At 36.6% G+C, this 22,739-nt stretch overlaps 13 protein-coding genes across 13 annotated transcripts; 5 read left to right on the top strand and 8 right to left on the bottom strand.

Annotated features, from left to right (window-relative positions):
• Positions 1 to 529: 529 nt before the first annotated feature.
• On the bottom strand, positions 530 to 2,482 carry ATP2 (F1F0 ATP synthase subunit beta; the record flags this gene model as incomplete). The annotated part of the gene is made up of 2 exons (XM_015613532.1): positions 530 to 1,925; positions 2,367 to 2,482. 2 exons carry the CDS (start codon positions 2,480 to 2,482, stop codon positions 530 to 532), a joined length of 1,512 nt encoding a protein of 503 aa, XP_015465648.1.
• A 312-nt stretch (positions 2,483 to 2,794) lies between these two features.
• Positions 2,795 to 5,296, bottom strand: AC631_04702 (histone demethylase; the record flags this gene model as incomplete). Its single annotated transcript, XM_015613531.1, has 1 exon — positions 2,795 to 5,296. The coding sequence occupies one exon, from the start codon at positions 5,294 to 5,296 to the stop codon at positions 2,795 to 2,797; it is 2,502 nt and encodes an 833-aa protein (XP_015465647.1).
• Positions 5,297 to 5,985: 689 nt separating this feature from the next.
• On the top strand, positions 5,986 to 6,813 carry PRO3 (pyrroline-5-carboxylate reductase; the record flags this gene model as incomplete). Its single annotated transcript, XM_015613530.1, has 1 exon — positions 5,986 to 6,813. The coding sequence occupies one exon, from the start codon at positions 5,986 to 5,988 to the stop codon at positions 6,811 to 6,813; it is 828 nt and encodes a 275-aa protein (XP_015465646.1).
• A 72-nt stretch (positions 6,814 to 6,885) lies between these two features.
• On the bottom strand, positions 6,886 to 7,311 carry AC631_04700 (uncharacterized protein; the record flags this gene model as incomplete). Its single annotated transcript, XM_015613529.1, has 1 exon — positions 6,886 to 7,311. One exon carries the CDS (start codon positions 7,309 to 7,311, stop codon positions 6,886 to 6,888), a length of 426 nt encoding a protein of 141 aa, XP_015465645.1.
• Positions 7,312 to 7,549: 238 nt separating this feature from the next.
• Positions 7,550 to 9,303, top strand: SUB2 (ATP-dependent RNA helicase; the record flags this gene model as incomplete). Its single annotated transcript, XM_015613528.1, has 2 exons — positions 7,550 to 7,778; positions 8,225 to 9,303. The coding sequence occupies 2 exons, from the start codon at positions 7,550 to 7,552 to the stop codon at positions 9,301 to 9,303; spliced, it is 1,308 nt and encodes a 435-aa protein (XP_015465644.1).
• Positions 9,304 to 9,399: 96 nt separating this feature from the next.
• Positions 9,400 to 10,251, bottom strand: AC631_04698 (uncharacterized protein; the record flags this gene model as incomplete). Its single annotated transcript, XM_015613527.1, has 1 exon — positions 9,400 to 10,251. One exon carries the CDS (start codon positions 10,249 to 10,251, stop codon positions 9,400 to 9,402), a length of 852 nt encoding a protein of 283 aa, XP_015465643.1.
• A 374-nt stretch (positions 10,252 to 10,625) lies between these two features.
• On the top strand, positions 10,626 to 11,948 carry MET15 (bifunctional cysteine synthase/O-acetylhomoserine aminocarboxypropyltransferase; the record flags this gene model as incomplete). The annotated part of the gene is made up of 1 exon (XM_015613526.1): positions 10,626 to 11,948. One exon carries the CDS (start codon positions 10,626 to 10,628, stop codon positions 11,946 to 11,948), a length of 1,323 nt encoding a protein of 440 aa, XP_015465642.1.
• Positions 11,949 to 12,354: 406 nt separating this feature from the next.
• On the bottom strand, positions 12,355 to 13,584 carry AC631_04696 (uncharacterized protein; the record flags this gene model as incomplete). Its single annotated transcript, XM_015613525.1, has 1 exon — positions 12,355 to 13,584. The coding sequence occupies one exon, from the start codon at positions 13,582 to 13,584 to the stop codon at positions 12,355 to 12,357; it is 1,230 nt and encodes a 409-aa protein (XP_015465641.1).
• Positions 13,585 to 13,795: 211 nt separating this feature from the next.
• Positions 13,796 to 15,640, bottom strand: ECM7 (Ecm7p; the record flags this gene model as incomplete). The annotated part of the gene is made up of 1 exon (XM_015613524.1): positions 13,796 to 15,640. One exon carries the CDS (start codon positions 15,638 to 15,640, stop codon positions 13,796 to 13,798), a length of 1,845 nt encoding a protein of 614 aa, XP_015465640.1.
• Positions 15,641 to 16,115: 475 nt separating this feature from the next.
• On the bottom strand, positions 16,116 to 16,700 carry AC631_04694 (uncharacterized protein; the record flags this gene model as incomplete). The annotated part of the gene is made up of 1 exon (XM_015613523.1): positions 16,116 to 16,700. The coding sequence occupies one exon, from the start codon at positions 16,698 to 16,700 to the stop codon at positions 16,116 to 16,118; it is 585 nt and encodes a 194-aa protein (XP_015465639.1).
• Positions 16,701 to 17,109: 409 nt separating this feature from the next.
• CAR2 (ornithine-oxo-acid transaminase) lies at positions 17,110 to 18,411 on the top strand (the record flags this gene model as incomplete). Its single annotated transcript, XM_015613522.1, has 1 exon — positions 17,110 to 18,411. One exon carries the CDS (start codon positions 17,110 to 17,112, stop codon positions 18,409 to 18,411), a length of 1,302 nt encoding a protein of 433 aa, XP_015465638.1.
• Positions 18,412 to 18,578: 167 nt separating this feature from the next.
• Positions 18,579 to 21,185, bottom strand: CNH1 (Cnh1p; the record flags this gene model as incomplete). Its single annotated transcript, XM_015613521.1, has 1 exon — positions 18,579 to 21,185. The coding sequence occupies one exon, from the start codon at positions 21,183 to 21,185 to the stop codon at positions 18,579 to 18,581; it is 2,607 nt and encodes an 868-aa protein (XP_015465637.1).
• A 721-nt stretch (positions 21,186 to 21,906) lies between these two features.
• Positions 21,907 to 22,692, top strand: AC631_04691 (gamma-glutamylcyclotransferase; the record flags this gene model as incomplete). Its single annotated transcript, XM_015613520.1, has 1 exon — positions 21,907 to 22,692. One exon carries the CDS (start codon positions 21,907 to 21,909, stop codon positions 22,690 to 22,692), a length of 786 nt encoding a protein of 261 aa, XP_015465636.1.
• Between the last annotated feature and the right edge of the window lie 47 nt (positions 22,693 to 22,739).

Raw genomic sequence — 22,739 nt, 5'->3', positions numbered from 1 at the left:
TCAAATGTTTCTTGTGAAATTTCTGCCTTTAAAGTATCTGGAGGACTTGTCCTCTTTAAGACTTGGTATTGGCGGTAATCCAAATAATTTTCAAATAAAAACTGACCAACGGTAAATCCTACTATAACAGATTTCCAGTTAATACTGGTAGTATCAAGAAAAGAAAATGTCTAAATTGTTAGTTATTGAACCACAAATAATAAGTTATTATAATTGACTACCGTAATAATTAACATGTAATCTACGTACATTTGCTAGGGAAAACATTGTATTCTGGAATAGTATGATTGAAAGAATACAAGTATCAAAATATCACTTTCATTTATTTGCCGCTTTCCGAGTGGTTTGTCGGTGCGACGTGTTGTTTTCAAAACGAGCGGACTCTACTACACTAGAAAAATATAATAAATTTTTGCATTTACAATTCTAAATAAACGTAATATTTTTATCAAAAACTAAACTGAATAATATGTCAAAATAAATTAAACTTCAAGTCATATATCATTTTCTTTCATAGGAGCAATTAGACTTATTTAGATTCAGAAGCTAATTTTTCGGCTTTAGCAGTGGCATCTTCAATACCACCAACCATATAGAAAGCATTTTCTGGTAAGTGATCGTGCTTACCGTCTAAGACTTCCTTGAAAGATCTGACAGTTTCTTGTAATCTAACTAATTTACCTGGGATACCAGTGAAAACTTCAGCAACAGCGAATGGTTGAGATAAGAATCTTTGGATCTTACGAGCTCTTTCGACGGTTAATTTATCTTGTTCAGATAATTCATCCATACCTAAAATAGCAATGATATCTTGTAAAGACTTGTAAGCTTGTAAGGTTTGTTGGACACCGGAAGCGACGTCATAATGTTCCTTACCGACAACAGCAATATCTAACAATCTAGACTTGGAATCTAATGGATCGACAGCTGGGTAAATACCTAATTCGGAAATACCTCTAGACAAGACAGTGGTGGCATCTAAATGCGCGAAGGTGGTAGCTGGAGCTGGATCGGTTAAATCATCAGCTGGGACGTAGACAGCTTGGACAGAAGTAACGGAACCCTTCTTGGTGGTGGTAATACGTTCTTGTAATAAACCCATATCAGTGGCTAAGGTTGGTTGATAACCGACAGCAGATGGAATACGACCTAACAAAGCAGAAACTTCAGAACCGGCTTGGGTGAATCTGAAAATGTTATCGACGAATAACAAGACATCTTGACCTTCTTCATCTCTGAAGTATTCGGCAATGGTTAAACCGGTTAAAGCAACTCTAGCTCTAGCTCCTGGTGGTTCGTTCATTTGACCGAAAACTAAGGCGACCTTGGATTCACCTTCGAGGTTAATAACACCAGTTTCCTTCATTTCACGGTATAAATCGTTACCTTCTCTGGTACGTTCACCAACACCGGTGAAAACGGAGAAACCACCATGGGCCTTAGCAATGTTGTTAATCAATTCTTGAATGAAAACGGTCTTACCGACACCGGCACCACCGAATAAACCAATCTTACCACCTCTAGCGTATGGGGCTAATAAATCGACAACCTTAATACCGGTTTCTAAAACTTCGGCAGCAGTGGATTGTTCAACGAATGATGGTGGTTCAGCGTGAATTGGGTTTCTTTGTTTGGTGTTGATTGGTCCTCTTTCGTCAATTGGTTCACCAATAACGTTAATAATACGACCTAAGGTTTCACGACCAACAGGGACAGAAATTGGAGCACCAGTATCGTTAACTGGAGCACCTCTAACTAAACCATCAGTACCGTCCATAGCAATGGCTCTGACGGTGTTTTCACCTAAATGTTGGGCGACTTCTAAGACTAAGTCATTGTCACCGTTCTTAAGGGTCAAAGCATTAAGAATAGCTGGTAAGTTACCTTCTTCGAATTGGACATCAACAACAGCACCAATAACGGCTCTATAATTCACTCAGTTAGTATAATCGTCCATAAATATATTTATGTTGTGGTGCCAATCTCCACCACGGTGCAAAATGCTATTGGCCCGGATCGCGAAAAGTGAAAAATTTCATTGGTCGAGCTCGACTAGGTGCCTATATGGCCCCCTAGCCGTCTACTCTACACCCATCACTTCTATTCATTCCTCACGCAGCGAATTGGATCCATCATCCCTCACTAGTGATGTTCTCTTCTTTTGGTGGTTTCCACCCGCCCCGTTGTATCAATTTCCACTTCTTCTTTCCTCTCGCGTCCGTGCATACCAATTGCACCATCAAATCGGTCAAAGGCACCGTCAATTCGCCCTATTCGTCTCTCAATACTCTTCATTCTTCCCCAATGGCTTGAATTGACTGTACCCGCCCGATTGATTGACTTTTCATCTTAAAAATTTTACATACCTAACCTTACCGGCGACTGGAGCTGCTGAAGCTAAACCTCTGTTGAAAACAAAGTTACGCTTAGCAGCAGTGAAAGCATTGCGTGAAGCAGAGTTAAACAATCTTGGAAAAACCATCGTTATTAACTTTGGTAATTTAAAGACTAAACGTATTCAAGTATTCTTTAAATAAGAAACAAAGATTCAGAGAATTAAAATCAAATTAATATGGTAACACCGATGGTTGGCACACATTTTACCTCGACGACCGCTCCCACCAATCAAAGTCTCGTATTGCCAGTGGATCGCACTCCGGATCCAAACGATAATTTTATTGGGCAAAAAATAGGATTACCCGGTTCAAATTCGTTTTGGACTGTATGCAGTCGGATGTAGAATTGCCGGAACCGTTCTAAGTTTGGATTTACTGCAAAATATGTATTGAACAGACTATACGTTGGTAGAGAGAATAGCTATTTCGTGGGACGTTTCGGTTATGAATTGTTCCATAGTAGATGGAGACACCTCGTACAACAATATTGAACCCGGAGGGATGGATGGTATGGACTTGGGACACGACGATACAAGACAAGCGAGACAAAGTCGTATCTGGGGCTTGTCGTTGAGGTGCTTGAAATGGGAGTTGTTTTGAACAGCAGCCATTTTGCCGCGACGCGGATCACGAGAGGTACGAGCGGTGAAGGATATGGTGTGGGCTTTTTTGGAGAGCGTCTCGATTCGCGAGGATTTGCGTCTCTTGGAGGTAGTCTTGGTGTCTGGAGAGGACGAACGTTTTGCTGCATGAATGAGTTTTTGGAACTCCTGTTCTTCACTGAGCTTTTGCAGCGAGTCTGTGGTAGATGGGTCGGTAAGGGCCAAAAGTTTAGTAGCCGATGATGAGTCAGACATACGGTTTACCGGTTTGGGGATAGTCTGGGGTACCAGAAGCTCGTGGGGTGATGATTCGGGAGTGAGAAGCTGGTGTATAGAAATCTTGGGGTAATCTGGCTGTTCCTGTTTAATCAGGGGGGTATCTGGAGCGGTGTAGGGAGCAGCAAGCGACTCGCCGGTGATCGCATGCGTCGAGAATAATTTGCGGCTCTTATTGTTGATGATGCAATATTGGAAAGATATATGAGTCCTGCAAATATCACATAAATCTTCTTCATCTTCCTGTTCGGATGTAGGTGCAAAGGTGCCGTTCTGCTCATCCTCGAATTTCCGCTGCTTGAACAATTTGGGTTCGATTTTGATTTCAAACTTATTGGTATCAATCATGCTGAGATACTTCGACTGTGACTGAACAAAATCTTTTAAGCATTTCAAACTGGCCTCAGCCAATCTAAGAGTTGCATGGTCTATGTGGTTTTGTGCGTTGATCTTTTTTAATATGTTTTCCACTAATTGATAATGATTAAACACATTTTCCTTTTTAATAAGCCTGTAGTCGCTGATCGACTTCTCTCCAAACCCAAGCCAAAAGTTCATTGTAAAATTCACCGCTTCGTTAAAGTTGAAGCCGCAATTGAAGCCCGCATGATACACCCTCGGGTATGTTATCACAAATTCGTTGGGGCGCTGATCAGCATAAACACACTTTATTCCGTTTTTAACTAGCGTCATTGGTGACAATAGCGTCACTAACTGATGCAACAAATCAGGCTGTTTTTGAAACAAATCAGGAGCTGAATCTTTCATTAGTTTCTCAAACTTATCAGCATCATAAGAAGGGATCCCGTACCATTTTTTTGTTGCTCCCAAATGACAGTAATTAGCAGACAAAGTATAGTGATCTTCCACATGCCAGCAGAATGTAGAAAGTAAAGAACCAATATATATCCATGGGACTGTCATTCCAGATATTGACGTATTTATATAATTCAATAATGATCCTTCCGCAAAAGGTAGTTTGGTTAAGTTCCAAGGATGATTCATGTAATACCTAGTTTCTGGATCCTCAGGAGATAAGCCTGGTGTATTGGCCATTGGAAACCCACTGATTTGTCCAGGTTTTAAGTTATGTATATCTGCACCGTATCTCACTTCTAAGTCTGATTTTTCCACATCTATAAACTCCCAAAATTTTTTCTCTATCTTATCTACTGATAATGGCTCGCCATTATTATACTCATTCTCGAATTTTCGTTCGAAGTCACTGCACAATTTATAAAATTCGGGTATTGAATACTTCAAATCTACCTGCTCCTCAAAGCCATATTCTCCGGTTCCAATAAGGCATTTGTCGCAATACCAACTACCAGCAGGTACAGATTCTAATGGAGGCTCAAGACAAGACAAATGGAACGGATTATCACAATTATCGCATAGTAAAGTTTGCGATGGGTTGTCATGCTTTCCACAAATCAAGCAGTTATCGTAATCGTCTTCAGAATCACTCTCTGGGAAATCATAGTTCTTTTGGTTGTATGAAAGAAAGTTAGCATAAGATCTTAAATTAATTGAATATTCGTCTTCAATATAGGTAGAATCCTTTTTTATTCCAAAATGGTCATTTATTTGCGCCCATTTATCTTCATTCATATTGTCATACCCACCCATCTTCTCAACCATTACATGTAGATCGTAATAGTAAACTTTGAGTCTTGTTGGGCTGAATTCTTTTGCGTCATTTAGTCCCACCCTAAAATATAATTTTAGTTGTCTTTTCCTACTCATCTTCATAAATCGATTAATATTATCAATAAAGAACTTTCTGCTTCTAGTAGTAAGTCCAAGATCACTAAGCTTTTGTAATCTGGTGTGAAATCTGAACTCTGGCGAAATCAGAAATGTTGGCTTCCACCCTTTTGGAGGTATCACTTTAATTATCCCATACTCAGACCCTAATTTTGCAACCTCTTCGCTGGATAAGTACTTAATGGGATCCGAAAACTCCTCCATACTAGGAGTTACGACTGGACATGGTACGAGCAAATCCTTATTAAATGTCATTGCAATAAAATAATTTAAAATTTTTAAGCAAAATCTGAATTTTTTTACAGAAAATATTAACTTACCTTCTCTTTATTAGAGACACGGTTCTCTTTCAACAATTAGTCAATACTAATAGTACCACTTCAAACCTTATGAAAAGTTGAAACAGTCTTATGATATCGGTAATCGCACTGTAATCTGATAAAGCAATGAATAATTTTTGATTCGATTATATCCTGCAACTTCAACCCCAGGATTATAATAATAATGTAGCTCTAATATATAGCTTATATAGTACCTGATATGTGTATTTGAATAAACAAATTACCAAACTAAGCTACCTTGGAAGAAATAAAGTACCTACATTGAATTATCTTCATTTCGCCAGTTCAAGAATTCGGTGAATGCGTACTGAATGCGTTGTGTGCCCTTGTTACAGCCTATTGAAATATTCTTCAATAAATCATTCAAAAGCCTAATAAGGGGTTCATATCAACAGGGTTGGCAATTTAGCAGTAGTAATTGGTGTAATTATAGTGTTGTAGTGTTTAGTCAAAGTATTTTTCATATAAAAATTCTAGTACTTGTAAGACGTAAACGGAATTTGCAAGCGATTATCGAAATATGAGAATTACGAATTTATTGACTATAAAGTGAAAATTATAAGTCCCTAAATTATTCAATTTTAGAACAATTGATAAGTCGAAATGAAAGATTATACAATTACTGTCTTAGGATGTGGTGTCATGGGTACTGCTGTCACTTCAGCCATCATTAAAGCTAAGTTTGAACCATACCCATCAAAGATTATCTGCTGTACCAATTCAGAAAAACTGTCGTCTGAATTGAAATCAAAATTAGACAGTGACTTGATAGAAACATCGTTTGGTTCAGAGTCGAACAACAAAGCAGTTGCAAAGGCAGATATTGTGATTTTGGGGTGTAAACCATTTATGTTCAAGGATGTATACGAACAAGTCAAAGACTCATTAAGTGGTGATCAATTAATTATTTCGTTATTAGCCGGAACTACTATTGAAGAATTAAGTATTATGTCACCATATGTAGCCAAGGTTATGACTAATACTCCAGCTCAGTTTGGATGTGGTATGGCAGTTGTTTCATTCTCAGCCGAAGCCGAGCCTAAATATTCTGATTTGGTCATGAAATTGATTGATCCAGTTGGCAAAGCCATGAAATTACCAGAAAAAAATATGGATGCTGCAACAGCATTGGTTGGATCAGGTCCTGCTTTTTGCTTGTTAATGATGGAAGCATTAGTTGATGGCGGTATTAGAATGGGGCTTCCATATGCTGTGGCCAAGGAATCCGCCGCAAAAGTTATGGAAGGTACCGCAAAGATGGTCTTAGAAACTGGTGAACATCCTGCCGCTTTAAAAAGTAAAATCTGTACACCTGGTGGAACTACAATTGGTGGTTTATTAAAAATGGAAGATGCTGGTGTTAGAGGAGGTATTGCGAGAGCAGTCGAAGAAGCTGCTAATATTTCCGCCTCCTTTGCTAAAAAGAAATAGTCCCGTCCAAATAATTGCCTCAATAATTTAATATATACGGATATACTATAAAATCTATATCTGTTTCCGTAGTTATTTCTTCAATCCATAAAGATTCATGAATGCATTAAGATCCTCTTGTGTGAGCTGTATATTAGCCCCATCTAACGCCTCTTTAAGCTTCAACAATGATGCTTTAACATCTTTATCAGCCAAAATTTTCATCATTTGAAACATTGATGGCTGTTTGCCATCTGGTTGAAGACCTTTTTCAGCCAATAAATTTTGAAAGTCATCCAATAATGATCTGATTTCAGGATTTTCTCTGAATACGTTGATAACGTTACTAACTCTTTCAGCTTCTTCCAGTACTTCATCTGACTTGGAAGATGATGCATATGTTCTTTGATATGCAATAGGTCTTTTAGCAGCTGCAATGTGTCTAGACGCTATGTTCCTTGAAATTGGAGTGCTTTTTATGGAAATACTACGGATCTTGCCAAAAGTGAGTCTTAACATTCTGGATTATGTTTTGTATATGTACGGCTGTTCTACTATTCGTGCAAATTCGTCAGTTAGTACTGTTAAATAGTCCCAGGTTGTATCGATGAAATCATTAGTGTAATTACCGAAATATATAAATGATTAGTACACGTCAAATCTGCCAGCAAAAGTCAACAATTGAACAAATTAACAATTACCACCACTAGCGGTTACGTTTAATTGATACTAATATATCAATAAATCAATCTAAATAATGTCACACGAAGGACAAGAAGAGTTATTAGACTACTCCGATTCTGAAGAAATCGCCGTTCCATCCACTACAGCACCAAATGCTGCTGCTGGTGAAGGCGCCAACGACAAAGAAGCTGATAAAAAGGGTTCTTATGTTGGTATTCATGCTACTGGTTTCAGAGATTTCTTGTTGAAGCCAGAATTATTGAGAGCCATTGGAGACTGTGGTTTCGAACATCCTTCAGAAGGTTCGTAATTGATTTCATGAAAATAAAGAAAAGACTGGCGTGATATCCTTGACATTTTCGTTAAATTGCATTCTTCTTTACTATTGTAATGCATTAGATTCGGGGGCAATTATTATCGCCGAATATGATCGAATGAAGTCGTATAGACTCGTATCGGATCCCTAGCATTAGCATCATTATCGTGTATTCGATAAGGATGATATAACTAAAAGTTGACTGATTAGTCTTTTGAACTAGCAGTGAGATAACTAAATTAGGTCCCATAGTAAGATGCCGAAAGAAAGTAATATATATGTGGATAGTGATAGAATGCGTAATTAGAGCATTTGTGTACTATTCATATTTGGTCAAAGAAGAACCAATTTAACGTTGCATGTCTAGCTTCATCATTCCTTTTCAAATTCTTTGAATACTTAAGCATTTAAACTAACAAATTTTTATTATAGTTCAACAAGTTTGTATCCCACAATCTATTTTAGGTACTGACGTTTTATGTCAAGCTAAGTCGGGTTTAGGTAAGACTGCTGTTTTTGTTTTATCCACCTTACAGCAATTAGACCCAGTTCCAGGTGAAATCTCTACTTTGGTTATTTGTCATACTAGAGAATTAGCTTACCAAATCCGTAACGAATATTCTCGTTTTTCCAAATATATGCCAGACGTCAAGACTGAAGTTTTCTATGGTGGTACCCCAATTACCAGAGATTTAGAAAAATTGAAGAACAAAGATACTTGTCCTCATATTGTTGTTGCAACTCCAGGTAGATTACATGCCTTAGTTACCGAAAAGTCTATTCGTTTAAACAACATCAAGTCTTTTGTTATTGATGAATGTGACAAAGTTTTGGAAGCTATTGACATGAGAAGAGATGTACAAGACATTTTCCGTAACACTCCTCACCAAAAGCAAGTTATGATGTTTTCTGCTACTTTATCTCAAGATATCCGTCCAGTTTGTAAGAAATTTATGCAAAACCCATTGGAGATTTATGTTGATGATGAAGCTAAGTTGACTTTACACGGTTTGCAACAATACTATATTAAGTTAGATGAGAAGGAAAAGAATAGAAAGTTATCTGATTTGTTAGATTCTTTAGAATTCAACCAGGTTATTATTTTTGTCAGATCCACCCAAAGAGCTAATGAATTGAATAAATTATTATGCTCTTCTAATTTCCCATCGATTGCAGTTCATTCTGGTTTGCCACAAGAGGAAAGAATTGAAAGATACAAGTCTTTCAAGGAATTCAACAAGCGTATTTGTGTTTCTACTGATGTCTTTGGTAGAGGTATTGATATCGAAAGAATCAATTTAGCCATTAACTACGATTTACCAAACGAAGCCGATCAATACTTACACAGAGTTGGTAGAGCTGGTAGATTTGGTACTAAGGGTTTAGCTGTTTCTTTGGTTTCAACCAAGGATGATGAAGAAGTCTTAGAAAAAATTCAATCTAGATTCGATGTTAAAATTACCGAGTTCCCAGAAGAAGGTGTTGATCCATCTACTTATATGAACACTTAGATCCATTTCGTGGTATCTTTTTTACATTTGAGTTGTTACTTCGAAAATAGTTAGTTGTTAGTGTATTATTCTAAAATAAAAGTTTTTATTTACGAATCAGTTGTAGTATTTAGAGCATATTGTATCGATTAACTGATATACTCTCTCAAGATCTTTCTTAGGTATTAAAAACCATTCAACATGTATATTGTATCCATCTCGAAACGGATCGTTCGAATGCAGCTTATGATTAAACAACTTCCATTTTGAACTGTCTTCAACGGGTGAAACTCCTTTACATCCAGTGCAATAAACATCTCCACTTCCATACTTTGTTATAAGCATTCTATGGATCTCAGACTCGGCTACATTAACGCCTCGTGGACATTGAAATCCAGATTGCTCCTCTCTGTATGTTCGGAATTTCACTGGTTGTTTCTTTATAGACAACCCTCTAAATCTATAGATTATCAGATCAATTTTACTTGACGATTCGATCTTTTTATGTGGATGCAAGCACGTCAAATCATGGTGGCATTTGTCTTGCCATTGTCTCAATCTACGCTGTACGGTTTGTGTCGTCATACCCACTTTGATTAACATATATGGGGATTTTTCGGACTTAAAAGGAATCCATGTATCTCTATGTTTACTGGAAACATTGGGCAAATTTCTAACTTTAAGAGACCAATCCTTGTCATTATTACTCAATAATCGAGTTAATGTGTAGACATAAATGTAGCCATTTTTCTCCGTCTGTTTAGTGGGGCTTGTACCTCGTGGTATTGTATTCCCCTGTATTTCTCTTCCATTTCCATTGATTGATCGAACCTTTATTGGACTAGCATTTATTTTGGTTTTTTTGTCTCGTTGTGCTATATGATAATGGCAGTATCCTTCAGGAGCATTTATTTTGCATTGTATGCCTTTGGACGTAATCCCTTTACACTGCTTATACTCTTTGGCCATAAATCTCGTTAGCTATTGTTCTAATTGTGTACTCGAACACTAGAATAAAAGTGCGTTGAAATATTTGTATCAGTCCATACATGAATTTAGTCCACCCTATGTATACATATAAATTATTATCTTCTATGCCCCTAGGTGAAAATATTGGCCAACTAGTCAACACTCGAACCATATACAACTGTTATAAACTGTCTATCAAACCTTTATACGTCAAATAAAAATTATCACGTGTTATTCACATAAATTGCAACATTAATCGAATAATATAATAATCGGAGTTATGTTGTCATAATTAAAGGGTATAAATACATTAACATATAAGGTTTTAGCTTTAAAATTCTGAGCTTGGAAACGAAAGAAATAATTAATATAAAATGCCTTCACATTTTGATACACTTCAATTGCACGCTGGACAACCAGTTGAGAAACCTCACAAGCCTAGAGCACCACCAATCTATGCTACTACATCATACGTCTTTGATGATTCTAAGCATGGTGCTCAATTATTCGGTTTAGAAACCCCCGGTTACATTTACTCGCGTATTATGAACCCAACTAACGATGTCTTTGAACAGAGAATGGCAGCTTTGGAACATGGTGTTGGTGCAGTTGCTACTTCTTCCGGTCAATCTGCACAATTCTTGGCTATTGCAGGTCTTGCTCATTCAGGCGATAATTTCATTTCTACATCTTTCTTATATGGTGGTACTTACAATCAATTCAAGGTTGCGTTCAAAAGATTAGGAATTGAAGCTAAATTCGTTAATGGAGACAAGGTTGAAGACTTTGCTAAGCTTATTGATGAAAAGACCAAAGCTATCTACATAGAAACAATTGGAAACCCAAAGTACAATGTTCCAGATTTTGAAGCAATTAGTAAGTTAGCTCATGATCACGGTATTCCAGTTGTTGTTGACAATACTTTTGGTGCTGGTGGTTATTTGGTTAACCCAATTGACCACGGTGCAGATATTGTCGTCCACTCTGCTACTAAATGGATTGGAGGACACGGTACCACCATCGCCGGTGTTATCATAGATTCTGGTAACTTCCCATGGGAAAAACACCCAGAAAGATTCCCTCAATTTTCTAAGCCATCCGAGGGATACCATGGCTTGGTCTTAAATGACGCTTTAGGAAAGGCTGCTTTTATTGGCCATGTTAGAATCGAATTGTTAAGAGATTTGGGTCCAGCTTTAAATCCATTTGGTTCATTCTTATTATTACAAGGTTTAGAAACTTTGTCATTACGTGTCGAAAGACAATCATACAACGCTTTGAAATTAGCTCAGTACCTTGAAAAATCACCTTACGTTGAATGGGTTTCTTACTTAGGGTTACCATCACACGAGTACCATGAAAGAAGTAAGAAATACTTGAATAATAAAGATATTTATGGTGGTGCTTTATCATTTGGTGTTAAAGATTTAGGTGAAAATAAAGAAGATCCATTCCAAGAAGCAAGTCCAAAATTTGTTGATAATTTGAAAGTTGCTTCTAACTTGGCCAATGTCGGTGATTCCAAGACATTGATCATTGCACCATACTACACTACACATCAACAATTAAGTGATGAAGAAAAGATTGCTTCTGGTGTTTCGAAGGATTTAATTAGAGTTTCTGTAGGTACAGAATTTATTGATGACATTATTGAAGATTTCGAACAGGCTTTCAAGACAGTCTTTGAGTCCTCTTAATTATATAATGGTAATCTTCATATATGAAAATAAAATAAATGAATAACATGTTAAGTATTTTTAAAGATTAGAGGAAATTGTAGAAAACATAACATAATCCTGATAGTAATATTTAACTAATTTTGTTGTATTTCTCACATATTTTGGTAAATGTGAAAAACATTGCAAAATACAAAAAATAATTAATTGAAAAATTAATTAAAAACTACTTTATAGTACTATAAATTCTTTTAATGATCTAATATAGAAAACCTCCTTTCTAGAGACTTTTCAGTAGTTGATTTCAATACATTGTTGACTCTTGAAGCAACCTCAAGAACAATCGATTGCCGCAAAAAATTGGGCCGCGCTACAATAAAAAAGTTCATACCAACCTTTTTTTGGTAAATATTCACTAAAAATATATCTAGTTTTTGCTACGTAATACTTGTCTTAGTTGATACAATAATACAACATAGAGACAAACGCACGATGTCAGAATAAAGAATCCTGAACCAAAATTTAATCGAGCAATGTTCACTTTATTCATTTGGCTGCTTATTCGATAGAAGTACCATCCAGTGGTTGCCCAGTTAAAGAAAGTGATACCAAAGCAGATAACCAAAAACACCATTATAATAATAGAATAACAGAATGAGTTTCTTTGATTGAAGGTCGAGAATTTACTTGTACCAGACAATGTGAAACATGATAAACCGAGTGTCATCCATACTATAGGATGCATGAAATTAACAGGAGACGATAATAATGACATCGTTTTCCCATAGTTTTGGGACTTTTTAAGACTGTGAGCAATTTTAATAGTAGTTAAATCTATTTCTGCTAATGCGAATGTGCGGTTTTTTTTACTGTTATTCATTTCGTCAAGCGAGTCAACTAAATTAGAATAAGTAGTCACTAATGAATTGGCAAGTTTGCTAGGATCTTCAGCTTTGGATACATTGCCTAACTGGAGACCAATATCTGTTACTAAACTAGTAAAGATATCTAATCCATTGGTGGAGACGCATTCTGTAGTAGCGTTGGCTGTGCTATACCTGCAGTATTGGATAGCATTGAACTTATAAATGTAATTGTTTGAAAATGTGTCTATAGTGTCAATGTAGTTTATATCATTCAAGATATTGTTATTATCGTTTAGGGTAACACTCAAATCCTTAGCGAGGTAAGATATCATTTTTAATCCTTCTGAAATACTTGACAATAATCTTCTAGCTTCAGGCGAATCATCTCTAAATTGAAGAGAAAACTGAGGAACAAACATTGTATAAGAGTATGTTAAGAATAATTGCAATAAAATTGAAATAAAAAACATTTTCCAAACATATTTAGCAAAGTTTTTAGTTCTAGTCCTCAGGCTAAAACTACCAATTGCCTCTTCCTCCGGGTGAAATCCATCATTTGAGTTTGAGAACTGTCCCATTAATGAAGAATTCACAGTGTTTTCATAATCTCGTAGACTTAGACTGGGGGAAAGGGATATCTCACGTTTGTCGGTATTATCTGCTTCAGGTAAACAATCATGTAAGTTAAAGTCTTGTAGCTCAATTTTCTCTGAAATACCCAACGTAGAAGAAGAACTGTCGAATAAACTGGAATGAGAAATTTCTGAATCCTGAGACCTATCGTATATCATATTTGCATCTATAGCTGTAAGAAATAAAGGATTATTTTCATCAATTGATTGAACTCACAAACATAAACATTTAATGCAATGGCGCGCAGAAAATTCCGAATGTAAATATTGATGATCCTCTGTGGAGGAATGATTGTTCGCAGTCTAACGGTTTTTGTAAACCGAACTACAAGCGATTTTTGATGAAGTGTGTACATTGGCTTAGCCTTGACTAAATTCTATTTATATAATTGTTATTGTCTAGGATTTCCATTTCTTCAAAATTCAAAAATGAATCACCAGTAGAATCTCTTTTATTTTGCAAGGATTCATATTTATCAGTCTGCAAAAATGGATTGTTCCTTGTATTATGCTGGAAATGCCTCTCTTGTAAAGAATTAGACCTAAAGTTTGAGTCATGAGATTTATTATTCTTTCTTCTATCACTAGATTTATCAGATAAATTCCGGGTAGGTGTGTCGTTTTCTTCTCTAAATTTATTGATATGCTTAGTTAAATTCTTTGATGTCCCAAGGGACATGGTGCTAGCACTCGTGGTTGGCTTGTGACTATTAACGTAGCCATCAAATGTCTCTTCTCTATAATGGTGAGCCATCGATTCTGTCATAGGATATTGTGAGTTATTGATATTAACGTCGTGATACAATAAGTTTCTTGATTCATCTTCAAATGCTGGATAATTTTCATCCGGGAGGTATGACTTACGACTTTTCCTAGAAAGCTTTCTGTTTAAACGGCGGACAGACATTTTTCTTGATAATGTTTCTCCAAGCTTTCTTAACTCGTCTTCGTTCTGCGCACCATACGCATCGTATTTTCTATTATTCGCATCATTATAGACATAATCAGTGTCATACGCGTATTCTTCATTATCAGAAAAGTCTGTTTCCTCAACAACATTATTATTCTTTGTGTCAAAATCCTGAACGCCACTAGATACATTAGCACCTGTCTTTTGGAATCTGTTAAGCTTACTTGAAGTACTTTGATTACGCCTAAGACCATTCAATTCAGACATTCCTGCTTCCTCATTGTCAGTTTTGTCTGATCTATAGCGAATTTGATCATAATATTCATCTTCATCAAAATCCGGTGGATTGGCACACCATAGAGGGAAAGCCCAAGAAATAGCTGAAAGCAATGAAAAGATAAAAGACAACCATAGTAACAGAAACCAAATAGTGCCAAAATGTAATGCAATCCCATAATCTCCCAAGTTAGACAGAATTTCATCCCTAACTTGTATCAATAAATTAGTAATAAGGCCACCAGAAATAGCTAAACTTAAAAATGATGCCACTGATATCAAAGCTATAATATTCATGACAAAGACTGGGAACTTGTTAAGGTCTTTTTCTGGTCCCCTATTGCTGTACAATACATAACCAAATATCAACACAACTAGCTGGGAACTAGCTGCAAATATTAAGCCTGATGGAAGTAATTTGTACTTACTATTTCTTCTGGCTATCGTCTTTTCGTATTTTTTATCGTCCAAATCTGAAGACTGGTATGCATATGCTAAAATACTCTCTAAACCTATCGACTCTAATTCTTCTTTATAATCAAAAATATACCTCTTCGTAGACTTCGAGCAGGTAAGGACATCGTTATGCTTTTCTATATGAGTAACACCATGTTTGTCTACGTGTTGCGTGATATTGTAGTTTCCATAGCACCAGCTCCATAAGGAGGTAACAATGTATTGTGGCGCATTAGCAACCTGACTTTCTGCGTACGAGGTTAACACTGATATTTCAGAGTTAGTTAGAGATGAATCAACAGGTAGTACACTATCCTCCCCATCACCAAGGATATTTGAGGATAAAGACACGGAGTTTCTCAAAGTGTTATATAAACCATTAGCAACATCCAAACGAGCACAATTAATCCTAGCAATATAAATGTTTCTGCTGGCAAGGGAGCCAATTAATGCAGCAATGATTAATGATAATGTAGCAACACAAGTGAAAAGCCGAATTATTTGGAGGAATCTTGCTTGAGTTGTGAGATTTCTAAAGGGTAGTAGAATGTGGTATCCTATATTATTAAGCATCATTTTCACCAAACAATAACCTTTGTTCCCATAATTATATCTCCCTCAAATAATATCTCTTAAGATAATCCTACTTTTAAATGGCTTTAAATATATTTATTGGTAAAGAATAAAACAGTCCTTTTGCTATTCTGTAAGATACAAATTTTACTCTAGATCAGCTGGATAGAACATCCTGCATATACAAAAATAGTATAACTCTTAGAGATTAAGGCACTGCTAAGGATATATTACCATATAAGATATAATACTCTAAATAAAGCAAGCTGATTATAGTCACTTACTAATTTTACTTGCAATTGAACATATCCTAAAGTCTTAAGCTTCTAAGCATGAGAACCTTTAGGAGACTATACAATAATCACTTCGATACGATCACTTGCAATCTCTGCGTTATCAATGAACATATAATTATGCTTAAATAGCCTTATTCAACTTAATTTACAAAACGAACTGAATACGATGCACTCTGGCTTTAAAAGTCTTCGTCGAATTTTAATTCGCCATATTTTGCCCGGTAATATTCCGTGCCCATATCATAGTTTGCACTACCTGAAACATCACCAGATCCGATTACAGCACTGTTGCCGTATGAAGCTGAATTCTCATCAATATCATCAAACTTTCTCTTACCCTTAGAACTTTGGTCAAAGACCCCCAACGTGGTGATAGCTGGCGAATGGTTTGCATAATTGTTTTCCCATTCTGACAAGTTCGAACAAGTTCCGATGGTTGATCCAGCATTAGTTAATGCAGGTGGCTGACTCATATGTGTAGGTAAGGGCACTCTAGCCGGTTCAAAATCTATATTGCTTTCATTCTGATTTCCCCCAAATATTCCAATAGCCTTAGGTTCGACTCTATTATATTCCCCACGATTAGAATATCCCATCCTATCGTATGCATTATATCCATTATAGTTGTTGGATGGTACATTATAGCCATCTGCAACCGACTTCCTTATTCTCATCCCTAGCGTCGATAAAGAAGCAATATCGCTATTCTCATGCTGTGGTTGAATACCTTGATTTGCTACTCTCTTAAAATTCTCTGTCTCCATTTTACTTCCTTTTTATGTTAGATGCACTATCCTAAAGTGATATTTTGTCTCTTCTAACACTATATTAGTTCATGATTTTAAAACCCTCTTGTACGAAAGTTGCCTATATTAGCGGTATATACACGCACATTATCTATTTCTAATTATTCTCATTTAGGAAGTACCTGCCCAGTTTCTAACATTTCGTTCCTTCGCGGTTAGATACTATTTTTGAATGAATAGATGGAGGACCATTTCTCACCAAAAATGCTTAAGATTCCCGAAAGTGAAGTCAAAACCGATTGGAGGGGCCCCAAGTATAATGGGCAATTCAAACCGAAACGGCCATATATATATAAACTGGGCACTTCAGCATGTATTTTAATAAAATCAATTATATTAAGTCAATAAGAGAATAAATAGAATAAAAATGACAAACTTTAACGTATCATCAGAAGTTGCTATCAAGTACGAAAACGATTACTCAGCACACAATTATCACCCATTACCCGTAGTTTTCACGAAGGCTAAGGGTGCGCATGTTTGGGATCCAGAAGGAAAGGAATATCTTGACTTCTTGTCTGCATACTCGGCAGTAAACCAAGGTCACTGTCACCCTAAGATTATTGAAGCATTGGTCGACCAGGCTTCGAAGTTGACATTATGCTCTAGAGCATTTTCCGCGGACGTGTTTGGGGTGTTTGCCAAATACATTACCGAATATTTCGACTACGAAATGGTTTTGCCAATGAACACTGGGGCTGAAGCTGTTGAAACTGGTTTGAAATTAGCTAGAAGATGGGGTTACGTTGAGAAGGGTATTCCCGAGGACGAAGCTATTATTTTATCGGCTGTCAACAATTTCCACGGCAGAACATTGGGGGTTATTTCCATGTCAACTGATCCAGAAGCTACCTCCAAGTTTGGTCCATATTTACGCGGAGTAGGTCCTCAAATTCCTGGTGAACCAAAGGGAACCTTGTTGAGATATGGGGAAATCGAAGATGTTGAGAAGGCTTTCAATAATGCTGGAGATAAGATTGCAGCAATTTTATTGGAACCAATCCAAGGGGAGGCAGGTATTGTAGTTCCTCCAGAAGATTATTTAACAAAAGTACAAGCTTTATGTAAGAAGCACAACGTTTTGTTAATTTGCGATGAAATTCAAACTGGTGTTGCTAGAACAGGGAAGATGTTGTGTTACGAGCATTCTGCTAATGTTAAGCCAGATGTAGTTTTGTTAGGTAAGGCAATCTCTGGTGGTGTTTATCCAGTGTCTGCTGTTTTGTCCTCCAAGAAAATTATGTTGTGCTTAGAACCAGGTTCGCACGGTTCAACATATGGTGGTAACCCTTTGGCATGTAGGGTTGCCACTGCAGCTTTGCAGGTTGTTAAGGACGAGAATTTGGTTGACAGATCCGAAAAATTAGGTGAGTTATTACGTTCTAAGTTAGAAGAATTAAAGGCTAAATCGAATGGCGTCATTTCAGAAGTCAGAGGTAAAGGGTTATTATGTGCGATAGTAATTGATGATTCCAAAACCAATGGTAGAACTGCTTGGGATCTCTGTTTATTGATGAAAGACCACGGTGTTTTGGCTAAGCCTACACATGACCATATAATTAGATTGGCACCACCTTTAATCATATCTGAAACAGACTTATTAAAGGGTGTTGAATCGATTGAAAAATCATTGCTGGAATTGAACAATGCTCCTAAGGCTGCCCATTAATTTATACTGTATTTAGTTTATATTCCGTGGAAAAAAGATAGTCTTGTACGATTAAAATATGTAACTTTACTATATAAAAGTTGCTTAAACCTAAAATAATACATCAAATAATAAAAACAGTATCGAATCTTGAAATTCTGGATTATTGTACCAGCATCTTAGTATATTTAGTCCTCTTCATCCTCTTCTCGTCTATCAGTCGGCATTTCACCCAAAGCTGCCAATCTCCTTTTCTTCTCAATGTCAGTTTCTTCCAAATTTACATCTTCGTCATCAGTCTCTTCAGATCCACTGGATGAATCATAATCATCAGATATATCTCTTTCTGAACCCTCCGGCACAGTCGCAGGTTTATTGTTAATATTCAAAAGATTTGTGCTTTGATTTCTTTCATTCAACAAAATTTTGGTTAATTTGGATTCAATTGCATTTTCAAACTTAGGGTCTTTTAATGGATGATTTGGATTATCCGTATCATCATGTTCAGGGATTAAAACATTAGCAATATCGTTCTTCTCTAAATCATTTGCGTTCACATCATTTTTTGGGGTGCTTTTCTTTATTCCAACGAAATTTAATGCTTTACCAACCATCGAATTACTAGTGTTAGATCTGCTTCTTCTCGTGGAATGACGATTCACCTTATACCTTCTGATAATATCACCATCAGCATTCTCAATGACGATGAAATCATCAACTTGATGAGCAAATACTTTACGATGCTTTGGGTCATTTTTCTTATAAAAGCCCTTTTTCTTTCCTTTACGTTTGAGACTGAGGGTTGAAGATCTTGACAATTTTCCAAGAGGTGAGTTTGGTTTTTCGTTTGTATTCAATGAAGTTTCAGTAGAAGCCCTTTCACTTTCAGCTTCAGAATATTGTGATAAATGACGACGTAAGGAACCCATAGAATGGATACTCATATCATCTTCAGGTTGGCTTGGCAAAGATCTAATAGGTAAAGTTTCAATAACCTCACCCGTCTGATCTTCAATAATAATTTTTTCACCTTCTTGAAATACAGTTGACGGTATGCTTTTACGACCTTCCTTTGCGTCTCTCGCAAATGCGACCTTACCATCATTTTGACCTGCGTCTTCCTCAGAATTCTCTTTTGTGCCATAGGGAGGAATAGCAAAAACCATCCTACCTTGATCTTCATTTGCAACTACCTCTATAGAATTTGAAGAGCCTGGGCTGTCATCAAAATCATCCTTAGAATTATCAACACCAACAGCTGACTCAGGTTCCGACTCTTCATCAGATGGTGTTCTGACGGCTGTTGAGGGGGTTCTACCTAATTGCAAGAATTCTGCTTGAGGCCTATGTCTTTGTGGAGTTAAGTTCTCGTTAGCTTCACTATCGTTAGTAGAAGCCCTTGAAAGCGATTTCTTTAGTCTTGATCTAGTGTCTCTCTTCTTTTTATGTTTTCTTCTTTTTGCACCACCGGCTGGTCTGACCTTAATACCACTAGTTTCTATAGTGTTAGATTGTGGTAATTTATCATCTTTTTCAGTAGATGGTGCTTGGGTATCTATTCTATGCAAAGAAAACGAAGTGGATGCTTTGTCCAATTTCTGTAAACGGGACATCCAAGATGGCCCTTGATCTTGGGTATTAGTAGTCGTAAAAGACATGGTGATTGCCATTCTATTAAGTCGTTTTCCTAAAGTTAAAACGGCCACAGATGATCCATGCACTACAATTGAAGTAATAACAATAAAGCAAACAATTGGCCAAATACATACAAGTAATTGGTAATGTGGAAAGCTCTTATCCCGTAAATGCGCTAAAGGAGTTTCCTCACTTGTGAAATGAGCTTCTAAATCCTTACGAGCTAAGATTGCTGCAAAAATAGCACCTACCCCAATTGGTCCAAAATGACCACAAAATAACGCTTCTCTCCAACTTTTAACATCAGGAGTAAATGGCTTTAAAAGAAGAACAGCTGGCATACGTCTCAAGAAAATGATCACTAATGCTAAAATGATTAATCTCCAAACATTCAAACCAATCTCAGCATTATTGAAATCTGGCCAAGGAACAATAGCACCAAAATAAACGAAGAATGATAAATTCAATAGTAAATCAATCACAGTCGAAACATGAGATTCTTCAGTTTTTTTCGCAAAGTCTCCGTTCCAGCCAAACGCAGTACCAGCAGCAAATGAAACCAATAAATCATCAACACCTAGCATCGAACCAATACCAGCTGAATTAAATGCTAAGAAGACAAAGATCGCCAAAAAAGATTCTCTATCAATTAAACTTCTTTTTTCTGCCAATGCCACAGCATATCGCATAGCTAGTCCTAAGATGACACCCAATGCTACCCCGAAGAAACACTCCCATAAAATGGTAAGCAAAAACCAATCCTTGACAATTTCACCAGCATTTCCGGGATGAAGAATGATATTCAATGATAAAAAAATGAATGGAAATGCCATACCGTCATTACAGCCAGATTCTGCCGATAAAACATTTCTTAAATGACCAGGAACTCTTTCGGCAAATTTACCCTTACCAACAACGGCTGCTGCCAACACTGGATCGGTAGCAGTCACACAGGCGCTAACCAATAATGCAGAACTAAAGTTAAAATGCGGTATTAATACCCAAATAAATAATCCAACAACAAGCCATCCGCAAGTCATCACTGGCAATAAAAATATCGCAACCGATAACCAATGCTTCTTCATATATTTCCTCGGCAATTCTACTGCCACTGCAACAATTTGAATACACAACACTATTCGACATATTTCTAATGTCATATGGTCACTGTTCCCCCATGTCACCGGTTCAAACCATCCTAGACAGTGCGGTCCCAAGATTAAACCTGCTATGGTAGCAACCGTTGCTTCTCCAATATACAATCTCTCTTTAACAAATAAAGATACCAATGAAAAAATGGTTGAAAATATACCAATGCAAGCATAAGCAATATGTGCTTTCTCTAGCTAGAAAATTGTTAGTATTAAACCCACTTGTAAACTATCTCATCCGACGGAAAAATCCTCTTATTTTCCACCAAATCTTGCTATCTTATTCTAAAATGACATACCTCTAGCTGAGACCAAGGCATGTTTATGCTATCTTCTCAATTTCCACGCTATATTTATGAGATATAAAAATTGGAATTTCAATAAAGAATAATATATAAGAGCATCAGTTAGTGCAAAGATAACGTCTTCCATCAAAAATGACACAAAAATTCTGCCAAGATTGTTTTTTTTTTTCGTATTGTATTTTAATTTTTAAAAGAATCCAAATGAAACTGAAAATCTTGATCATATGTAACACCTTGTAACGTGAAGTGCTATTCGTTATGAGGCACACAAATCATACATACTTGTAGCGGATTTTAGTTGTATATAGTTAACCTTTTAGGCTGGAATCTAAAAGTACCGGTTATGTGCGCGAATATGTATGGAAGACTCTTTTTCACTGGAGAAAGAATTACAGGCAATATAGTTCGACGATATAATCAGCAATATGACGAATGATGAGATACAGAAACCTTCAGAGGAAGGTATGTGGGTAATAGGATACGGATCGCTCATTTTTAAACCGCTTCCTTATTATCAGTTTAAGGTGAGTGGATATTTGAAAGGATTTATCCGGAGATTCTGGCAAAGCTCATCGGATCACCGGGGCACACCCGAAGCACCAGGAAGGGTGGTGACATTGGTGTCATTGGAAGATTTGAAGAGGAATAGTAAATTTCATAATGATTTACACATGTACGAGGTCCGTGGTAAGGATCAAGAAACGGATTTGTTATCTAGGACCAATTCTAGCACAGATTTAGGCGAGGAAGACATCCGTGATATTACACATAAGATAAGCAAACTTGAGGAGGATGACTTGAAAGTATGGGGATGTGCCTATTATGTTGGTCCAGAGGATGTTGCGAAAGTGAAGGAGTATTTGGATATCAGAGAGAAAGACGGATATACCACGCACAAGGTGCCATTTCACGTATTAAACGTATGTGATGACTCGGAGAATGCAAATAAAGTAATGCAGAAGACACCTAAAAATAAGAATGGAGACTATATCATTGAATCATTAATTTACATTGGAACTATAGACAATGCCTCATTTATCGGACCAGAAGATATACAAAAAACTGGGGAAAAGATTAAAACCAGCAGTGGTGAAAGTGGTAAGAATTCAGAATATTTAATAGAGTTGTGTAAGGCAGTAAGAAACTTGGATGATAAAGGTAGAAGTCGTGATTACTACTTAGAGGATTTAGTAAAATTAGTAGATATATAGATTATAATACATAGAATATTCATTCGGTTTTAAAAGTGTGGAGATCG

This window comes from Debaryomyces fabryi (genome assembly GCF_001447935.2).
Source record: "Debaryomyces fabryi strain CBS 789 chromosome Unknown contig00136, whole genome shotgun sequence".
In the NCBI taxonomy this organism is placed as follows: Eukaryota; Fungi; Ascomycota; class Pichiomycetes; order Serinales; family Debaryomycetaceae; genus Debaryomyces; species Debaryomyces fabryi.
Note: the sequence above shows the minus strand (reverse complement) of the source record. Positions and strands in the feature narration are given on the sequence as shown.